The sequence below is a fragment of the Equus asinus genome, chromosome 3 (genome assembly GCF_041296235.1).
Source record: "Equus asinus isolate D_3611 breed Donkey chromosome 3, EquAss-T2T_v2, whole genome shotgun sequence".
In the NCBI taxonomy this organism is placed as follows: domain Eukaryota; kingdom Metazoa; phylum Chordata; class Mammalia; order Perissodactyla; family Equidae; genus Equus; species Equus asinus.
In genome coordinates this window covers 78,843,573-78,864,090 of record NC_091792.1, presented here as the reverse complement: position 1 = coordinate 78,864,090, position 20,518 = coordinate 78,843,573, and the positions used below count along the sequence as shown (strand labels likewise).

Genomic DNA, 20,518 nt, shown 5'->3' with positions numbered 1-20,518 from the left:
CATTGGGATTCTGATTGGGATTGCACTGAATCTGTAGATTGCTTTAGGTAGTATGGACATTTTGACTATGTTTCTTCTTCCAACCCATGTGCATGGAAAATCTTTCCATTTCTTTACATCTTCCTCAATTTCTTTCAGTAATGACTTATAGTTTTCAGTGTACACATCTTTCACCTACTTGGTTAAGTTTATTTCTAGGTATTTTATTCTTTTTCTTGCAGCTGTAAATGGGATTGTATTCTTGATTTCTTTTCCTGCTAGTTCATTGTTAGCGTATAGGAATGCAACTGATTTTTTAAAATTGATTTTGTACCCTGCAACTTTGCTGTAGTTGTTGATTATTTCTAGGAGTTTTCTGGTGGATTCTTTAGGGTTTTCTATATATAGAATCACATCATCTACAAATAGTGAAAGTTTCACTTCTTCCTTTCCAATTTGGATTCCTTTTCTTTTTCTTGCCTAACTGCTCTGGCCAAAACCTCCAGTAATATGTGGAATAAGAGTGGTGAGAGTGGGCACCATTGTCTCGTTCCTGTTCTCAGAGGAATGTCTTTCAGTTTTTCCCCATTGAGTATGATGTTGGCTGTGGGTTTGTCATATATGGTCTTTATTATGTTGAGGTACTTTCCTTTAATACCCATTTTATTGAGAGTTTTTATCATAAATGGATGTTGGCTCTTGTGAAATGCTTTCTCTGCATCTATTGAGATGATCATGTGATTTTTATTCCTCATTTTGTTAATGTGGTGTATCACACTGATTGATTCATGGATGTTGAAGCATCCCTGCATCCCTGGAATGAATCCCACTTGATCATGGTGTATGATTCTTTTAATGTATTGCTGTATTCAGTTTGCCAATATTTTGTTGAGGATTTTTGCATCTAAGTTCATCAGTGATATTGGCATGTAGTTTTCCTTCTTCGTGTTGTCTTTGTCTGGTTTTGGTATCAGGGTAATGTTGGCCTCACAGAATGTGTTAGGAAATGTTCCCTCTTCTTCAATTTTTCAGAATAGTTTGAGGAGAATAGGTACTAAATCTTCTTTGAATGTTTGGTACAATTCTCCAGAGAAGCCATCTGGTCTTGGACTTTTGTTTTTTGGGAAGTTTATGATTACTCTTTCAAGCTCTGTACTTGTGATTGGTCTGTTCAGATTCTGTTTCTTATTGATTCAGTTTTGGGAGGTTATATGAGTATAGGAATCCATCCATTTCTTCTAGGTTATCAAATTTGTGGGCATACAGTTTTTCACAATAGTCTCTTATAATCCTTTGTATTTCTTCCGTATCTGTTGTAATTTCTCTTTCATTTCTAATTTTATTTATTTGAGCCTTCTCTCTTTTTTTCTTGTTGAGTCTGGCTAAGGTTCTGTCAATTTTGTTTATCTGCTCAAAGAACCAGCTGTTAGATTCATCAATCCTTTTTACTGCTTTTTTAGTCTATATTTCATTTATTTCTGCTTTGATGTTTATTATTTCCCTCCTTCTGCCGACTTTGGGCTTTATCTGTTCTTCTTTTTCTAGCTCTGTTAGCTGTATGTTAAGATTACTTATTTGAGATTTTTCTTGCTTGTTGAAGTGGGCCTGTGTTGCTATGAATTTCCCTCTCATGACTGCTTTTGCTGCATCCCATAAGAATTGGTATGTTGTATTTTCATTTTCATTTGTCTCCAGTTATTTTTTAATTTCCTCTTTGATTTCTTCAATGATCCAATGGTTGTTCAATAGCATGTCCACATATTTCCGACTTTCCCAGTTTTGTTCTTGTGGTTGATTTCTAGCTTCCTAGCATTGTGGTCAGAAAAGATGGTTGGGATGATTTCAATCTTCTTGAATTTATTGAGGCTGGCCTTGTTATCCAACATATGGTCTATCTTTGAGAATGTTCCATGGGCACTTGAGAAGAACGTATATTCCGCTGTTTTTGGATGGAATGCTCTATATATGTCCATTAACTCCATCTGGTCAAGTGTTTCATTTAAATCTGCAATTTCCTTGTTGAATTTCTGTCTGGATGATCTGTCCCTTGAAGTAAGTGTGGTGCTGCGGTCCCCTACTGTGATTGTGTTGCTCTTAATTTCTCCCTGTAGGTCTGTTAATAATCGCTTTATGTACTTTGGTGACCCTGTGCTAGGTGCATATATATTAATAAGTGTTATGTCCTCTCGATGGAATTTCCCTTTTATCGTTAAATACTGCCCCTCCTTGTCTCTCATTGTCTTTTTTAACTTGAAGTCTGCCTTGTCTGATAAAAAGTATGGCAACCCCTGCTTTCTTTTGTTGGCCATTAGCTTGAAGTATTGTCTTCCATCCCTTCACTCTAAGCCTATGTTTGTCTTTGTAGCTGAGGTGCGTTTCCTGGAGGCAGCATATTGTTGGGTCTTGTTTTTTAATCCATCCAGCTACTCTATGTCTTTTGATTGGAGAGTTCAGTCTATTTACATTTAGAGAGATTATTGTTATATGAGGGCTTAATGCTGCCATTTTATCTCATTTTCTAGTTGTTCTATGTTTCCACTGTTTCTCTTCCTTTGCATTTCTGACTGCCATTTCATTTTGTTGGTTTTCCAAGAGGGATTTCTCAGTTCTCTCTCTTTGTGAATTGTGGTTTTGCTCTGATTTTTTTGTTTAGTGGTTACCGTGAGGATTGTATGAAAGATATTGGAGATGAGACAGTCCATTTTCTCATAGCCTCTTATCGCCATTAACCTAAGCAAGTTCCTTCCATTTCCTCTCCCCTTCTGGGTAATTGCTGTTACACAATGTTCTGTTTTTAATTTCCTGAGTTTGTGGCTAAGTTGAAGTGTTTATCATTGCTTCTGATGCTTTCTTTCCCTTTCTCTTTTAAGTTGTAATTGAGTCTTTACCTTCCTATTCTGGTAGAGAGCTGCAGGTTTCTGATCATGTCTGTCTATTTACCTTCTTGCTCAGAGCTTTGTAGACCTTCGCCTTTTTGTTGCCAGTGTGAGGGCATCTTTAATTATTTCTTGTAGGGGAGGTCTGGTGGCAGTGAACTCCCTCAGCTTTTGTTCATCCGGGAAAGATTTCACTTCTCTATTGTATCTGAGGAAAAGTTTTGCTGGATAGAGTATTCTTGGCTGAAAGTTTTTGTATTTCAGTATTTTGAATATATTATTCCATTCTCTCCTAGCCTGTGAGGTTTCTGCTGAGAAATCTGCTGAAAGCCTGACGGGGCTTCCTCTGTAGGTTATCTTCTTGTACCTTGCTGCTCCTAATATTCTTTGTTTATCCCAAACTTTTGCCGTTTTTACTATTATATGCCTTGGAGAGGGTCTTTTCACATTGATAAAGTTGCGCATACGATTAACTTCGTTTATCTGTAAATCTGAAACCATCCCCATGTTTGGGAAGTTCTCAGCAATTATTTCTTTGAATAAGCTCTCTGCTTCTTTCTCCCTCCCTTCTCCCTCTGGGATACCTATAATCCTTATGTTGCTTTTCCTAATTGAGTCAGATATTTCTTGAAGAATTCCTTCATTTTGAAAAAATCTTAGTTCTGTCTCCTCCTCCACCTATAGAATTTTTACATTTTTATCCTCAAGAAGACTAATTCTTTCCTCCATAAGATCAATTCTATTTCTTAATGATTCTAGATTATTATTTGTGTTTTTCATATCCAGAATTTCTGCTTGATTTTTTTTATAGTTTTAATCTCTTTGGTGAAGAGATCCATTTTGTTGCTGGGCTCCTTGAACTGTCTTTCTGTGTTTTCTTGTAAATCGTTGAGTTTCCTTATGATGGCTATTTTGAATTCTCGGTCATTTAGCTTGTATATTTCTGTATCTTCCATGTTGGTTTCTGGAGAATTGTCATTTTCCTCCTGGTCTGAATTGTTGCTGCAGTTTCTCATGGTGTTTGATGAACTAATCTTTTGTTGTGGCATTTGTGGTATTCTTAGGATGCAGATTCCCCCTGTTACCGCTAGCGGGGAGCAGGAGTAGTGTTTCTGGCCGTACCCCATCTGCTGGAAGCTGTGGGGGTATTATGGGTGCTTGCCCCAGCCTGGGATGCATTCAGGCACTTGTGTGGACTGTCCTTGTCAGGTGGGGCTTCCTCACTAGGCTAGGGCCACTCTTTGGTGCCTCAGGGGCACTCTGAGCTCCCCCTCTCCACCGGAAAGTGATCACCAGTGGGCTCAAAGCTACCTCACCTATTCCCACAGCTGCCTGGGACATGTTCCCTCTTTGGGAGCACTCATGTGTGCCTGGAAGTGTTTGTCCCAGCACAAAAATCTGCTGAGGTCCCTTATGATCCACAGTCCGTGGTGCTACTGAGCTTGGTGGGCAGGGCTTCCAGGCAGAGACCTGAGCTATGGCTGCTCCTTGACAGCCCTGGGGCATGGTGGGCTCCCCCTCCCCGCCAGGAAAGTAAGTGCATGTGGGTTCAAAGCTGCCACACCTATTCCCACAGTTGCCTGGACTGGTTACCTCTTTGGGAGCACAGCTGCACTGTGAGCATTCATGCACACCTGCGAAGTATTTGCCCCAGCTTGGAAATCTGCTGAGGTCCCTGTTTACGATCTGCAGTCCGTGGGGCTGCTGAGCTTGGTGGTCAGGGCTTCCCTGCTGGGACCTGGGCTATGGCTGCTCCTTTACCGCACAGGGGTGTGGTGGGCTCCCTCTCTCCACTGGGAGATCAACCACGAGTGCAGGCTAAGGGTTACCGCCGCCTCCTCTTATGGTTGCCCTGCTGCGTGTTCCCACTTTCCAGGTGCTTGCACCAGGTTGGAGTGTTCGTGTTGCATGCACAGGGTTAGCGGGGAGAACAGGGTGTGCTCACCTGTCTCCATCACTTCCTGGGGGGCCAGTCCACCCACCCTCAGATTTATAGCTGCGTGTGTCTCTCAGGCATCCTGTTGTGCTGTGTGGGTTTCCTCTGTTGGTCAGTAAGTGTCCATTTAGTTATAACTCAAAAGGGAGAGCGAGGAAGGGACTAGCTCACTCAGCCATATTGCTGACGTCACTCCTCCCAAATGTTTTAAGTAATAGCAGCTCTATGGGAATAAATTGAATTGCAAACGAGGATTCTTCCTTATAAAATGATGTGACATTTGGAAGTGTAGCTGTGTTGGCTTAAACCTTAGTTGCATTACTTAACAGTAATAACAACCAACATTTATGTAATGCTTTTCTGTTTACAACTGATTTCTCAATCACTTTTCTCATTGGAGGTCTAACATAATCCTGTGAGATTACTCTGACGCAGAAGAGGAAAAGGTCCTTGATCTCTGCTCTTTTCCTCTTTCTGACAGCTGGAATGGTGGTGACCACAGTGCTCTTGGAAGCCCTCCATGTTGAAGATGGTGGAGCTTTTCAGCCTGGGCCCCTAGTGACTGTGTGGAATAAAGACACATACCATTGTGAATTGTTCACCCAGTAACTTTTTTTTTTCTTTTCAGAAGGGAAGCCCACCCGTTTCTACTCTCCCCTTTTTTTCTTTAAGATTTTATTTTTCCTTTTTCTCCCCAAAGCCTCCTGGTACATAGTTGTGTATTTTTAGTTGTAGGTCCTTCTAATTGTGGCATGTGGGACGCCGCTCAGTGTGGCTTGATGAGTGGTGCCATGTCTGCGCCCAGGTTCTGAACTGGTGAAACCCTGGGCCACCAAAGTGGGGCTTGCCAACTTAACCTCTCGGCCATGGGGCCGACCCCTCTTTTTTTTTTAAATATGGTTTTAAGGTATCCTTTTTTTGGTGAGAAAGATTGGCCCTGAGCTACCATCTGTTGCCAATCTTCCTCTTTTTTCTTGTTTTTTTCCTCCTCAAAGCCCCAGTACGTAGTTGTATATCCTAGTTGAAGATCTTTCTAGTTCTGCTGTGTGGGACGCTGCCTCAGCATGGCTGGATGAGGGGTGCTACGTCTGCACCCACGATCCGAATGGTGAAACCCTGGGCTGCTGAAAGGGAGCATGTGAACTTAACCAGTACACCACCTGGCTGACCCCACCTAGTAGTTTTTATGTGTGAGAGAAATAAACTTCTTTTTGTCCTTTAAACCATATTATTTGAAATCTTTCATTATATGACAACTTCATCTTTTACCATCTTTCTGAATTCACCCGTACCATTTACATACCATTTGTTATCACTCTATCCAGTAAACCACGTGGAGGGCAAGCAAATGTTTGTCTCAGTCTTTGCAAATGAGTTGATTCAGTTGGTGTTTCCTGCAGCCTTTTTTCACTGCTACTCAATAGGTTACTTCCTTCTGTTGGTTCATTTCCCTCTGTACCTTTGAGGTTCATAACTGTCTCCTCCTGTGTTTAAAGCAATTAAAAAAATACTTAAAACTGTATATTTGCTGTCCATTTTTATACTCACTGAGCCACCACATCACGAATAAAATTTCCATTTTTAGAATTAAGGGTAACAGTTCATAGGGGAAATATACAGCTTCATTTCTAGCTAATCAGCTACTGCTTGGAACAAGAACTCTCTTAGGGGTGTTTACCACTGAGTCACTATTGTAGCATTATAAATGCCTGAGTCACATACAATGTCATTACATTTGCAATACTGTTTAAAAATTAGCCTATTTAAGATATGATTCAAAGCAATAGTTGGTAAATATATCAAAGTGGTTCAGAAAAAAAATAACTATCTGTGATGAAAAACAATTCACATTCATTCATCTACTTAAATTTAAGCAATAAAAACAGAGAGGGAAGAAACCAGAAGCATTCTAGGGTTTAGGCTGCGAACACAAAGCATTTCACAGGCTCTCTATTTCTGCAGTTTTATGTAGGGCTAGCTGCTAAAATGACTGGGAAAATTGGTAGTCACACCTACTGTACAAGCTTGGGGATTAAGAATGGGAGAATTGTTAACTGAGTGACAGAGAACGAAGAGGACACGTTGCTATCATAGATTTGGAAGTCCCTTCCTTAAGGAAATGGTTGAGACGGTCTACACTTGATCACAGATTTACCTGGGTTTCTTGATCCGTAGAGGCTATGTTATTCATCTCTGTGGATGGTGCCAAATCTTCATGTTCAATTGTCTTATCTTCATTCTCCATGATTGATAATTAAGAGTAAGATGATAGAGGGAAAAGGAACAAGATCTGTTCTGAAGGAGAAACAGTATAGATATAGAATAGCAATTTGGGATTTAAATAAATGAATCAGACAGCAATTTGAGCCATTTAAAGGAATGAATTGTACTTATTTTTCCCCTTAGAACTCTGAATGGCTAAGATATTTTAGATTATTCTTAACTTTCAATTGCTAATCTTTTCTTTGATTACAATATATTATCCTATTGCTTATCTACCTTTTTATCTCTCTTAAAAAAGCCCTTGTTGACCATCATATGTTCATGATTTCTCTCCCATCCTGTTTTTTGAGTTATACTTTACACATTCCAGGCAATATTACTGTTAAATTGTCCTCTGTAATGGGCCAACTTGATGAAGCAGGAAAGCTCCAGGTAATTTTCCAATGTTGATAGAGGAAATGAGTCACCAAAGAGAAATCTATGGACTCCATCATTTTCAGAGAAACCAGAGTCACTAATTCCTGCCCGGCTCTTATTTCTGAATTAAAGTAAAAAAATACAACATTGATTGAGTAGCCACAATGTCTTAGACACTATAAGTGCTATGGTAGTCTCCTGCTGGTTATTATGGGTAACTCAAAGATTGCCAAAACACATTCTTTGTTTTCCATAGGCTTATGGTATGCCAGGAAACATAAACTTATACCAAGTAACTAAAAACTTGTAGGGCAGACCTACAAGGTTGGCTTCGTAAACACCCACTTCAACCTTTTCTCCCCTGGCTGCCCAGGCTATAGAGGCTGAAAAGCCACATAATCCAATTCTTAGCCATGTTTGCAGCTAGAGGTAGCCATGTGTCCCAGCTCTATGTAATGAGACATAAGTGGGAGTCCTTGGGAAGGGCTTTCATTCCCAAATAATAAGGGAAGGACTTTTGAGAATCATACTGTTTACTTTTCACCTCTAACATTTCCCTTTCTCCTTCCTTGGATGTAGATACACTACCTGGGGGACAGCAGCCCTCTTTCCACCAAGAGAATAAAAAGCCTTATACCAAAGAGAGTACAGAAGTGGAGTGGGTTCCCTGATGACATCCTTGAGTTGCTGCATCAGTCTTGGGCTGCCAAGCTTTGAGGTAATGGTTTAAACCACTATTAGTCAAGTTTTCTTTTTACTAGTAACCAAAGTTATTCCTAATGCAACATGTATGATGAATATTATAGTAGAGGTACAAACTACAAACCTAGGTAGGACCAAAGGAAAAATTATGTAAGATAAGGGAAAATCTAATTCAACACATATTTAAGTGCCTAATATGTGCCAGGCACTATGCTAGGCCATAAAGACAAAGATTAATTAGACAGGACTCCTGCCTCAAGGAATCATTTTCTGTTTAACAAAGTGCCAAGATGTTTGAATTTAAAATTTCAAAGAAAATTATATCCTTTCCACCACGACCACCATCACCACCATTTTTCTTCCTTACAAAACACAGTGTTAGCCAGAAAGGCATCTCAAAGAACCTTCAGCTTGATTTTTATTATGTATAATAAACATATGCATATATGATGACATATTATATATATGTATATATAATTTTTTGAATTAAAAAACTTACTCCAAAATTTAGACTCATAATGAGAAAGAACAGCATTTTGACAGGAAAATGTTGGGCTCAGAAAACCCTTGTCTTAAGGGCATAGAAGCATGAAAGCCAGTGGGGTGTGAGGGAAACTTTGCTGCTCCCACTTTGCATGTAGGAGGAGGCTGAGAGTAACGGGGGAGGAGGGTAGAGATTTGGAATATCACGTCCAAAACCATGGGGCTTGGCCTTTACCCTCTGTAGAGAATGACCCTTCATCTCAGAGTAAGTGACCAGGTCTGCTGGCTCTGGAGTTGGACAAACCTGGGTCTGAAGTTCAGCTCCATCATATACCAAATCGCTTAGCCTCTTTCTAACTAATTCCTTATCTACAAAATGGAGACAAGAGTAGTTCCAACCATGCACACGATAAGCATCCAACAGTGTTGGTTATAAGCCACTCATATTCCTTCTCTCTAATTATCATAAATCTCTAAGAATCCTTCTGCTTTTCCTATTAACCTTGAAGAATTTATTACTTAAGCCCATTGATTTTCTTTGACCATATTTTTTACTTCTTTCTGTCAAGGCCAGCTTCTTGATTAGGTGGATGTAACACTCACCACTGTCATTTCTTCACCTTTTTCTTTAGTAGAATTACATAGAAACTCTTGGGCAGCGCCACTAGAACTACCTCCACCAAATTCTCAAAATCAGCCAATTATGCTACTTACGAAGAGTATTTTTAAACAGCCAACAAGTACAACTGATTATTTCTAGTAGAGATAAACTATTGACTAAAATGAAGCCTTTGAGAATTTATTTTATTAATGTTATTCTGGTCCTTTTTAACATAAATGATCAAAACTTGGTGTGTTGCACAGTATATGATATTTGTGGAAATACATAGTTTTGTGTTTCAAAAAAATTTCCCTATTCTCCCCTAAACTCCACCATGAATGCTAAACTACTTATCTGCAATCAGAGCAGTATTACAAAGAGGAAAGGTAAAATAAAATGCCAGTCTTTTAGTAAGTCCAGTAAAGCAACTTACAGCTGCTCAGCTTTGTTTATTCTCTGCTGTTTTCATTTCCAAAAGAACACGTAAGCTATCGTCAGAAACCCACTTAAATTTAGAAAAATCACAAAAATGTAACTTTTACTTAAAGCAACTGTGTTCATGGCATTTACTGTTCATAGTCATTGGATCTTAAAATTACAATAGTATATCACCTATTAAGAAAGCAGTTTTGGCAAAGAAATCAGAAAATATGCAGAAATGACTTTTTTTTAAAGACTGGCACCTGAGCTACCAACTGTTGCCAATCTTTTTTTTTTTTTTCTGCTTTTTAACTCCCCAGATTCCCCCCAGTATACAGTTATATATTTTAGTTGTGGGTCCTTCTAGTTGCAGCATGTGGGACGCTGCCTCAGCGTGGCCTGATGAGCGGTGCCATGTCTGCACCCAGGATCTGAACCAGCGAAACCCTGGGCCGCCGAAGCAGAGCGTGTGAACTTAACCACTCGGCCACAGGGCTGGCCCCCAGAAATGACTTTTGAAGGGCCAAAAGAAATGTGATGAAATCCATTAAAAAGTAGAAAGTTTATACCCCTTACTCAGAGAGAGGCTCTCCAGTCCTCATTCAGAGCCGATTAACTCTTATTTTGAAAACAACTCTAATGACTCTGCTCATCTGGTTTCCAAACCCTCAGAAGATAAGACGTTATAAATTAAAACAAACGAATGAAGAGATTGTAAAGAAGCAAACTGACAACAGCACGAGTGACAGCTGACAGTGAAAGAGATGGAAAAGAGCAATCTAGGTGTACAAAACGTGGGGATAAATGTCTTTTCCACAGGAGTATTTACAGTTTTGTCCTGCCAAGTGTCTCTTCCCCTCCTTTTTTGGCAACAGCACACTAATTTTCTCTTGTGGAATCCACAGCTCCCCTAGTCTCCATCCATGGTTCATGTGAGGCTCACGTCATCCTCACCTCCCCAACCCCCTACTGCACCAATGTTCCAGAGAGGGGGACAGGCCTAGACAATGAGGAGCTCCTTCCCTGGTCACACTGACTGTTCTAGGCATGAGCAAGTGACTCATACCTGGCTAATGAGAGTCAGCTTTATGGTGTTTCCTGGAATCACTGGGAAAGAGCTTGCTTTCTTTTAGAGTTGCTAAGCCCAGACTTGCTGTTGACAATCTTTGTGACATATAAGAAAAGCCTTCCAAAGAATGATCATAGAGCAAAGCAGATTCTGAATATGCAAAGAGAGAGAGAGAGAGAGAGAGCTCCAGATTAATACTCATATTGTTGGTACACCTAGAAGCAGCTCCTTTCAGTTAGGTGAGCCAATTAATTCCTTACCAGTTCGAGCTGGGTTCCTGTCACTTGCCACCAAATGCATCCTTCATAAGAACCTTCATACCTGAACTGCCCTGAAAGATCCCCAGTATTATAAGAGATGTTTAGAAAGGTGATTCTACATCTCCAAGAAAAAGAAAAGAAAAGAAAAGAAAATGATGTGGAGATATTTTCTGTTATTAAAGGCATTAAAATATATAATACAATTTAGAGATTTTCTTTAAAGAGAATGTTAAAATAAGCAAAAATCTGGTATTCAATAAAATAGGTGTCAGTTATCCAAAAAATAAATTTAAGTGAAATGCTCTTTTTTTAAACAATGTTGGTTAAATAAAATACTCTAGTTAATGGACCTTAATTATTTTTTCATTGTGTTCACGGAAGACTTTTGAAGTCCTCAGTCCCAGGGAAGGTTTAAGAGCTGTTAAGCATCTGAGATGCTGAGTATCTGGGATGGAAAAATGAAAAAGTGGGGAAATTCAGAGAAACTAGGTGGTTTCCAAGAAATTAAGAATCACAGGGTAATGGTATAAAAAAAGTTGGAAAGGTCTTTAGAAATATCCTAGTCTAATCTCTTTAACATTCAAATGAGAAAACTACTGCCTAGAGAAGCTAAGTAACTTTTTCAACTAATAGCCAATGTCAGCCAAGCCTCACAGTAAAACCGTGTAAAAACTTGTGAAATGAGTTGGTTCTTTAATCTGTATCATTGACTTCATGCATCTCTACCAAATCACTACATTATATTTTTACATTTTTGCTATAATATTTTATTTAAAATCCCACTCATATATACTCATAGTTAATTCTAAGTTTGAAAACACATTCCACAAGAAGTTTGAAAACATCTTCTACAAGCAAATACAAATATTTTTATTTTCTACCTTGTATTATGTTCAGCTTTACTCTTTCCCATTGTTAGAAATGTTAATAGAGTTTATTATGAATAAAAAATTGTACTAACCTAAATGGTTGTACAACATTGGTGACAAAATGAATGGAACAAGAACTTTTGTCCTATTCTCATGACAAATATTATTTACATATTCTCAATTAATAGTTAACTGGCTGACACCTTGCCACTTAACCATGTCTTAAGATTCTAAGAATTAAGGAGGTTTTCTTTTAAAAAAATCCAGTTAAGCTGAGAGGCTTTGAGAGATTTTTGTTTATCAGAAAATTACACTGAGAACTCGGAAGATATTTTAGATAAAAGCGCCTATACACAGAAACAAGTTTTTTTCTGCTTCTCCATCAAGGTAGTGCCTTATTCAGACTGATATCACAACCTGTACACTATATTAGGAAAAAAAACCTATCCTGCGTCAAATGGTGAAATTTTATAGATTTCATAAATTCAGTAAATAACATGAATTTAATCAAATTCTGTGACTCAAATACAGATTTCAATAGAAGAAGGAGGTTTGACCTGAGCCCAGGGACGTGGCTGCTAAGACCATCTGCCTGTCCACTTGCATGTAGGTCAGTAGGTCAGGTGTCACCTGCATACACACGCCAACGGCTGCTGACTCTCTAGCATTCTTAATATAGAGAATTTCCTACAGGACTGACCCAAACACTTAGAAACAATCTTGGCTCAATTTGAGCTTTGCTTTCCAGTATTATGGATATATGCCACCAAAATCATAGAGCTGTGGACCTGAACAGTTTCCTTAGTCTTTCCTCCAAACCTGAGAGAAAACTGCACATCAAGAAGATGAGCAGTTCTGTATATGAGTATGGATGTAAATAGAGAAAAAAGGTCTGTTAATAGTAGTTGCCTTTGGGGTGGAAAATGGAATTGAAGAGGTTGAAATTTCATTTTCATTCTCTATATTTCTGTACTGTTAGGATTTTTACAAGAAGACTTTCTTACGCAATTTAAAATACATTGAAAAAATTTATGCAATTCTTAAAGCTTTAGAGAAAAGGAATACAGCTTTCCTTGGTAACACTATTTTTCAGAGATAGAATCTCGTCATTTGACTTTAGGTAACTTAATCCCACCCGCTACAATTTAAGGTCATTTTTGTTTTTGTGGTTAAGAAAATGGAGAACTGCCTAGAATCTTCTACAGCAGTTTTCAAATATTTCTTAAGCCAAAAATCTTTCACCAAATGAAACCTTTTCCTGAAACCCAACAAATGGGACAGAGAAAAGGTGGAGCTGAAGGAGCCTATCACTTGCCCTGCTCCTTCTGGCAAGTGAAGCACAATTAAAACCCTTTTGTAAACACGCTTTCACATAGAGGAGATGTTTGTTAAATCAGCCTTCTCTTTTTCAGGTTATCTTATTAATCTAAATGTTTAAAGGTGCTTTCTGCGGGCTGGCCTGGTGGCACAGTGGTTAAGTTCACACGTTCCACTTCGGTGGCCTAAAGTTCCCCAGTTCGGATCCCAGGTGCGGACCGACATGCCACTTGTCAAGCCATGCTGTGGCAGGCGTCCCACATATAAAGTAGAGGAAGATGGGCATGGATGTTAGCTCAGGGCCAGCCTTCCTCAGCAAAAAGAGGAGGACTGGAGGCAGATGTTAGCTCAGGGCTGATCTTCCTTAAAAAAAAAAAAAGTGCTTTCAGTAATATTTCAGAGGAAATAAAAGAACTATGATTTGCAAATGTCCAAAGGCTTACTGCTATCGACTGAATTACTGCTAAAAGATCATTACATGGATAAAGGCTGATTATTCCTGTTGTTTGTTGTCTGTGATATGGACTGTCCAACATTTACTGGGATGTTCTTATTGAGAATTTACATATATTGCTGGAGTACAATATGTGCTGTATTCGTACATTTGAAGGAGCATCTCCAGGACTGTTCATGAAGCCTTCTATAATGATTACAATGATAAACATCACCTACCTTCGGGGTTTATCCATTCACGTGTTGAAAGGGGGGGTTCTCAGTCTCACGCAGTACTTCTATATAGAACATACAGAAACCTTCCAGTTCCTGGGTCCTGCTAACCAACTCTGATCTAAGGCTCATTTTCCAAAAGGAGCACTGCCCAGCCGTGACGAATTCAGATCAAGTGAAGAGTAGGGCTTAAAATGTCCTTGATAAATAAGTACTGAAACGACTGAGAATGTTTCCCTGAACAAGAACGACCTCATCTGAAAGTGTTAGCGTGCCAACCACATGGGACCAAGTTATCAGAGAAAAACAACTGCTTTGCTATTTGGTTAACTGATACAGACACGTAAAGTAAAACACTGTATAATGAGATATGAATGAAAGGAAATTATCCCTAGGTAAGAAAGGACCCAGTACTTGCTTTTCTCCTTTGTAATCTCTCTCCTCACCTAGGAAAAAAGCATTTAATTGAAAGTTTAAAATATTATTTCTAGGCCTACTACAATCAGAATCTCCAGAGACTGAACCCCCCAAGTGTGGCAGACAGGACTTACTAACTACCTAAAACCACTGCTCAGGCATGCCGGTGGGGCCCTCCTCCACCCCAAGGGGTAAATCACCACTGGGCTAAATCAATCTCTCTAACACCATTCCTCTCTGCCGGCTGGTGGTTCAGAGCTGAGCGTAATTCACTCTGTCCAATGAAGTTTGTGAGCAAGGCTATTGGAGGCCACTGGGTAAGACTCCTAATAAAAAGACAGGGAAGCAAGAGAACCCTCTCCTCTTTGTGCCTTTAAATTGTGTGTGTGTGTGTGTGTGTGTGTGGAAATGGAGCTGTGGAGGGGCACTATGTTTCTTGGAACTCTAGCAGCCATCATTCACCCATGAAGAAAAAGGCAAGATTGGCTCATAGAAAGTGACCTAGAGCCTGATATCACTGGGGACCGAACAAACCCTGGACGCGCTTACCTTCAGACATCTTGTTGTGTGGGAAAAATTAAACCTGTATTTTTGAAAGTAATTTTGGCCAAATATCCTGTTACTTGCAGCCAAAAGCACCCTAACCAATCCAACAGGTGATTCTGACGCAGAGCCAGCTCTGAGAAGTTCTGATGAGGAGCAGTGATGAGGGACCTTTGGCTCACACATATCTATCTCCCTAGCTTCTTGACATGGTGCAAAATCTTCAGAGGACACACAACCAGAACACTGCCTTTGTATTGATATATCTCAACAAATAAACCGAAAATAACAATTTTAGTAGCTAAAGACCAATACCAAGGTTTTTAGGACCACCCTTTTAGTCAATAGAGATCATATACATTGTAAAGTTGTATATTTTCCCTCCCCATCCCTGAAGTTCATTTGTAATATTTGAATATCGAATTAAAAAAAATTGGGCTTATAAACATGTGATTGTTTTCTAAATTTCTACCCATGAAACAAACAAAACAGTAACACAACACCACTACCATCCCTGCCTGCACTTCCTTTTTGCTCTCTCTACTTGGTAAAATTCTATCAGTCATTCAACATTTAACTTACAAGTCACCTTCTCAATTAGTATTTCCTAACTCCACATAGACTAGCTCTGTCCCTCTTTCTTCTCTCTGAGGACTCACTCACTTATTTGACAAACATCTATTAAGCTCTTGCTATGTTCTAGTCCTTGTGCTGGGGATTCAAAAGTAAACAGTCTGACATAGTTCCTCTACTCAGAGGTTAAAACCTAATCAGAGAATGACAGATCATTCCTTAAGCAACCATAATAGAATGTAGTAAGTTTCAATTTGGGGCACATAAGACAGCAACCCCATCACTTCAAAATCAGTGACGTTCATCAGACTTTCACTGGTTAAGATACCAAGATGACTGAGATGCAGTCTCTATTCTTTAAGGGAGGCACAGAGACTGATATGTGTTCATCAAACCAGTTTCCCCTGCTGCCTGCACACACAGGTATTTGACATTTCCTAGCCTCTCTTGCAAGTCAGTGTGGCATGTTACTGAGCTCTGGCCACAGGACGTGGGCATGAACAATGTCTGCTACTTCTACTCTTCACTTGTAAGAAACCTCTCATGCAGTCTTCCACATACCCTCTCTTTTCCTGTCCATTGCCTGGAAACTAAGGACTCGACGGTCTTAGGGGATGGCACAGCCATAATATAAAAAGAGTGTGGGTTCCTGAATCACTGAGTAGAAGGCCACTAGCTGAACACCTGATTGAACTTTCCATGAGGGAGAAATAAGCTGCCTCTGTGTTGTTACTGAGATTTTGAGTTTATCTGTTATAGCAGCTAGTGTTACCTCAAGGTAATTTAATTGTGATGTGAGAAGTACAGTCACATAGTTAAATGGAGAAAGGAGGTATTGCCTACTTGGCTGGGGTCAAGCCTTGAAAGAGGACCCACTCTTGTGAAGAAAATAAAGACCAGTACAGGCAGAGAAACCACAGGATTAAAGGATGAGAGGTGAAAGAGAATGTGTCTGTAGGGAACTCTGTGTATATCTGCATCAACTACACCATAAACGGCAAGATGCGGAGTGGTTAGAGGACAATGGGATTAATCCTTACTGTAAATCCTTGTGTCACTGCCTCCTAGTTGGGCCATTTGGGGCAAGTTACTTAACCAGTACAGATAAGTTTCTTCATCAGTAAAATGGTGAAAATGCCTATGTCACAGAAAATCTTAAAAAAGTACTAAGTACATCATGCAGTCCCAAAATAGTCCCCTCAATGCTTTCTCCTCCTTTTATAGGATTTTCCCTGAGAAGAAAGCATACATGTGCTGAAGGGACACTGGTAAATTCAAACCTTTCAGTCCTTCATGTAAACCACAGAAAAATAAAGGAATGGATTTCGAAAAAGGCAAAGAGCTTTTATGATATCAACAAGATATCTTTAATAACTTTATAAAGCTGTTAAAAACTCTTTAGAACTTATCATAATTGTGCTTTCTTTAACATGCAGGATACATGACTCTAAAAACACTGAGAACACCACCGCCTCACACAAGTGCATATACAGGCAGCTCCATTCCCCACATACTGTGTTCCTAGGCTTTGTGTGCAAAAGATGTAAACCCTTTCCCCTAGAGGAAACATCTGTTCTATCATTGGGGTCTGTGAGCAGCCTATCAATTATCAATAGGACTAGGAAACAGTTGGGCATGAACCAGATACTCAACAATTTCTTGTTACAGAATACATTCTGTAAATGTTTTAAATGAAGAAGGCGTTTACATTATATTTGTACAGCAAGAGAAGTCAGAGATAATCTAGTCTATGCGTAACAAACTCAAATACCTTCAGGGATAAACTCAATGTGGGGTCTGCAGCACCCGGTGAGGGCACAGCCCAGCTGAAGGCATCAGATCACTGCAGGCCCCTGGGCCTCATCTCATGTCTTCACTTCCCATCAAAAGAAACTGAAGAGATTAGGTTTAGATGACTCTTGGAGGCTACAGAGCAAACATATTAATGAGTCAGCGCAGAAAATAGAAACCACTCCAGGTATTTTAAGCAGAAAGAGATTCTACAGGGAATTGAGTGAACTGTTGAAAGGGCTAGAGAGCAGGGTCTATGCTGGGCCTCCAGGAAGGACTTCTAGAACACTAGTAACTGAACCACTGGGGAATGTACTATTTTTGCCTCAATCAGGAGACCCCACAGGGACTACAGAGTTCAAGAACAACACTGTAGCTGAGACCCAGAGAGGCTGGGATCTGGAAGCTGCCTGGACAGAGAACACAGAAGATGTTTCCCACCTCCCTCAACCACCTCCGGACAGCCAGAGAGCTGGTGCTTCAACACGACAACGCTGACCTGGCTGTCCCTGCTGCTCTAAGGCCCTCCCAACACCCACAGTTCTGGAGACTGGACACTCGCATCTCCTGCACCGTCCTTGTCAACAGAAATTCGCCAAAAATAGCAGGGAGATGCCTCTGCCTCATCCCTACCTTCGAAATCTCAGGCAAGTCATCTACTTGCCAGACGCTAATTTTACATCCAGAACTCTACCTGCGAGGGAGTCTAGGAAATACTTTAGCTTTCCAGTTTTGCCTGTACAAAGAGGCATACAAGAAGCAAGCAGGAATGGATGTGAGGGCCAAACTTCCACATCCAGGATAGCAACTTTTGGTGTAGGCCCCAGGGCTCAGACCTACATCATCGACCTTTTCCCACTTATTCTACAATGCCTTCTAGGGAAATCCTAAAAAAAGGAAAAAATTAAAAAATAAAAATACAGGCAAAATATGCTGGAAAATATATTATGCGATTCAGTCACTTTGCTCACATCATTAGCATACCATGAATCCACTACCTAATTTTTTGTTAGGTATATTCTGATCCATTGGATTTTGAGTTACTGAATGGCAGAAACTTTATTTAATTCATATTTGTATCTCCTGTCCCCATGCCTGCGTGGCCCAGAGAAGACACACGGGTACTTGCTGAATTGAAACGTTACATTCTTGACTTGGAGAGAAACAGTAAACTAGAATTTCACGAGAGCACTTTGTAGCAGCAATAACTTCAGGCGGAGGCCCCATTAGAGAGATGGAGTGGGGTTGAAAAGGGCTTTTAGTCTTTCAGTGGAAACAGAGGTTGACTGTCTCAGTAGGGTATCTGCCTCTCTCTATCCACTCATGTTATCCATTTCTTGACCGGAGGCTAAAGGAAATGTGGCTTCCTGCTGTTAATCTTCTAGGGCAACAAGTACACCAGCTTCTAGGGTGAGATAACAGGCTGCTGCCTGGGAAGTACAGTCACTTGACATGTTGATAGTTCTGAGAAATGCGTTCTCGGGCAATTTTGTTGTGCAAGCATCAGAGTGTACTGAAGCGGAACAAAATGTGTGACCCCAAAATGTGTTCTTTCAACATGAACATTATTTTAGGATTATTTGTAAGAAAGAAAAGACTCAGAGGTTTTTCTTGTTACCTTCACTTTAAGCGCCTAAAAGTGATACAAAAACCTGTCTCAGGAAGCGAGCTATGTCACCTTGGTGTGACAAGAACGAGGCAGTAGAGCGGGAGGAGCCTAGAAAAGCCTGTTTGCTGGGCTCCCCTCTGTCTTCTGTTTCTGCGTGGCCAAACACTTGTTTTCCAAATGTTTGCTCCTTTTCTCCTACCTGTGAACTGCCTTCCTACCCTCTGAAGCCCCTGGCTCTCCCCACCCCCAACATCTTTTGTCTTCAGCTGAGGATGGCATTTAAGGCGAGGGCCTCGGCCATTTTGGCAAGTTACTTGTTTTCCTGGGTTTCTCTCGTGTACACACGCTATTAGGCTTTCCTTCTCCCGTTAGAGTCTCTCGTGGCGATCTGATCATAGAGCGGCCAGAAGAGCCAGAAGGCAGAGGAGCATCTCTCCGCGCCCCGCAGCGCGCACGCAGCCCCGGCGGCAGAGCCCGCACCGCCGGCTGCAGGGCCGCTGACGCCCCCGCGGGAGGCCCGGGCAGCACGGCCGCCCCCAACTCGACAGTGGTGCCGGCTCCAGCGGCGGCGTCTGGGCGCAGCGGCACCTCGGCCCACAGGAGCCACACCCTCCGGTTGTTTTAAGAACTAAAATAAACGAGAGAAACCCACGGCAGCAACAACTAACAAGTGAGCGCGCACACAGCCACGCACCCCAGGGCCGCGCCCGCCTCCGCGCCCCCGGCCCGCAAGCCCTGAGGCCCCGCCGGTTCCGCTTACCCTGGCGTCTCGGGGGCCCAGCTCGCGGCCCGCGGGGGGCCCGGCTGCGCCGCGGCTCAGGGACGGGCGGGCCCGCGGGGGACCCGGCTGCGCCGCGGCCCAGGGACGGCCGGGCGGGCGCCCGCACGCATCGCCCCAGGCGGCGCCCCGCCCTCTCGGCGCGGGAGACCCGGGCGGGCCCGCGGCCTCCACGGGTCCGGGGCTCGGCGGCGCGGCGCTGGCGGCCTTAGGCGCTGTGCGGGCGGGGAGCCGGCGGGAAGGGTCGGGCGAGGCCGCGCGGGGAGGGCGGGCCGGCAGCCCGCGGCGGGGAGCCCGGTTCCCGGGCCGGGCCGTCGCGCGCTCCGGGCGCACCGCGGCGCGTCTTCTCCGAGGCGCCGCGAGAACAGGACCCTTGCAGCGAGCGGCGTGGCGGGCGGCTCGTCCCCTCGGCCGCGTGTTGGCTCGAGCCTCCCGCTGGCCCGCGTGGATGCTGCGGTGCCGGCGGCAGCCCGCGTCCCTCCCCTCCCCTCCCCTCCCTTCTGCTTCGGGTCTGCCTTCCCTGATCGACCCCGCCACCCGAGTGTGAGCCTGGGCGCGCGCCCCTTCCGGGGCATTTCCATGTCCTTCAGAAATAAAGAATTTCTTACCTGTTTTTTACTCCTTTAAGCAACTGCCAGTTTTAATCACCGCTGTTCAGGCGAGACAGACAGTGTCCAGGACCGTCCCCAGCAGACAGGAGCCGCTCCTCCTCGTCTCTCAGGTGCTCCTTTGTGGACAGGATGGAGGAACCCAAGTCCCGTCCCATGACCTGGCTCAGGCCGTCTACAATGGTTATTTTCCTACACTGACTCTTCCTCCCTAAAGCTTGAAAGGCTTCTGGTGACATCCAGCTTCCTCTTACCACAGGAGTGAAATGTATTTTTCCTTTTCTTTCAGTCATATGCTCCTCATTGATCCATCAACCTGATTAATTAACCTTACTTTAGAGAACATGAACTTTTGGGCTCCAGTTTACTTTTATTGTTGAC

General features: G+C 42.0%; 1 protein-coding gene across 6 annotated transcripts in view; it reads right to left on the bottom strand.

Moving 5' to 3' along the window:
* Positions 1-20,276, bottom strand: part of SLC9B2 (solute carrier family 9 member B2) — a 55,043-nt gene extending 34,767 nt beyond the window's left edge. For 2 of the 6 annotated variants that reach the window (XR_011502422.1, XM_070506511.1), the window contains exons 1-3: positions 20,138-20,276; positions 6,947-7,086; positions 6,095-6,275 (exon numbers count right to left, since the gene is read on the bottom strand). Coding sequence is in view for 4 of the 6 variants with exons in the window: in XM_070506511.1 (XP_070362612.1) it covers positions 6,095-6,275; positions 6,947-7,036 (271 nt within the window). In the remaining 2 variants the exon portion in view is untranslated. Of the gene's footprint in view, positions 1-6,094; positions 6,276-6,946; positions 7,087-17,122; positions 17,263-20,137 lie in introns of those variants that run through there. The other 4 variants (XR_011502423.1, XM_070506513.1, XM_070506512.1 and 1 more) reach the window with 4 other exon arrangements.
* Positions 20,277-20,518: the final 242 nt, after the last annotated feature.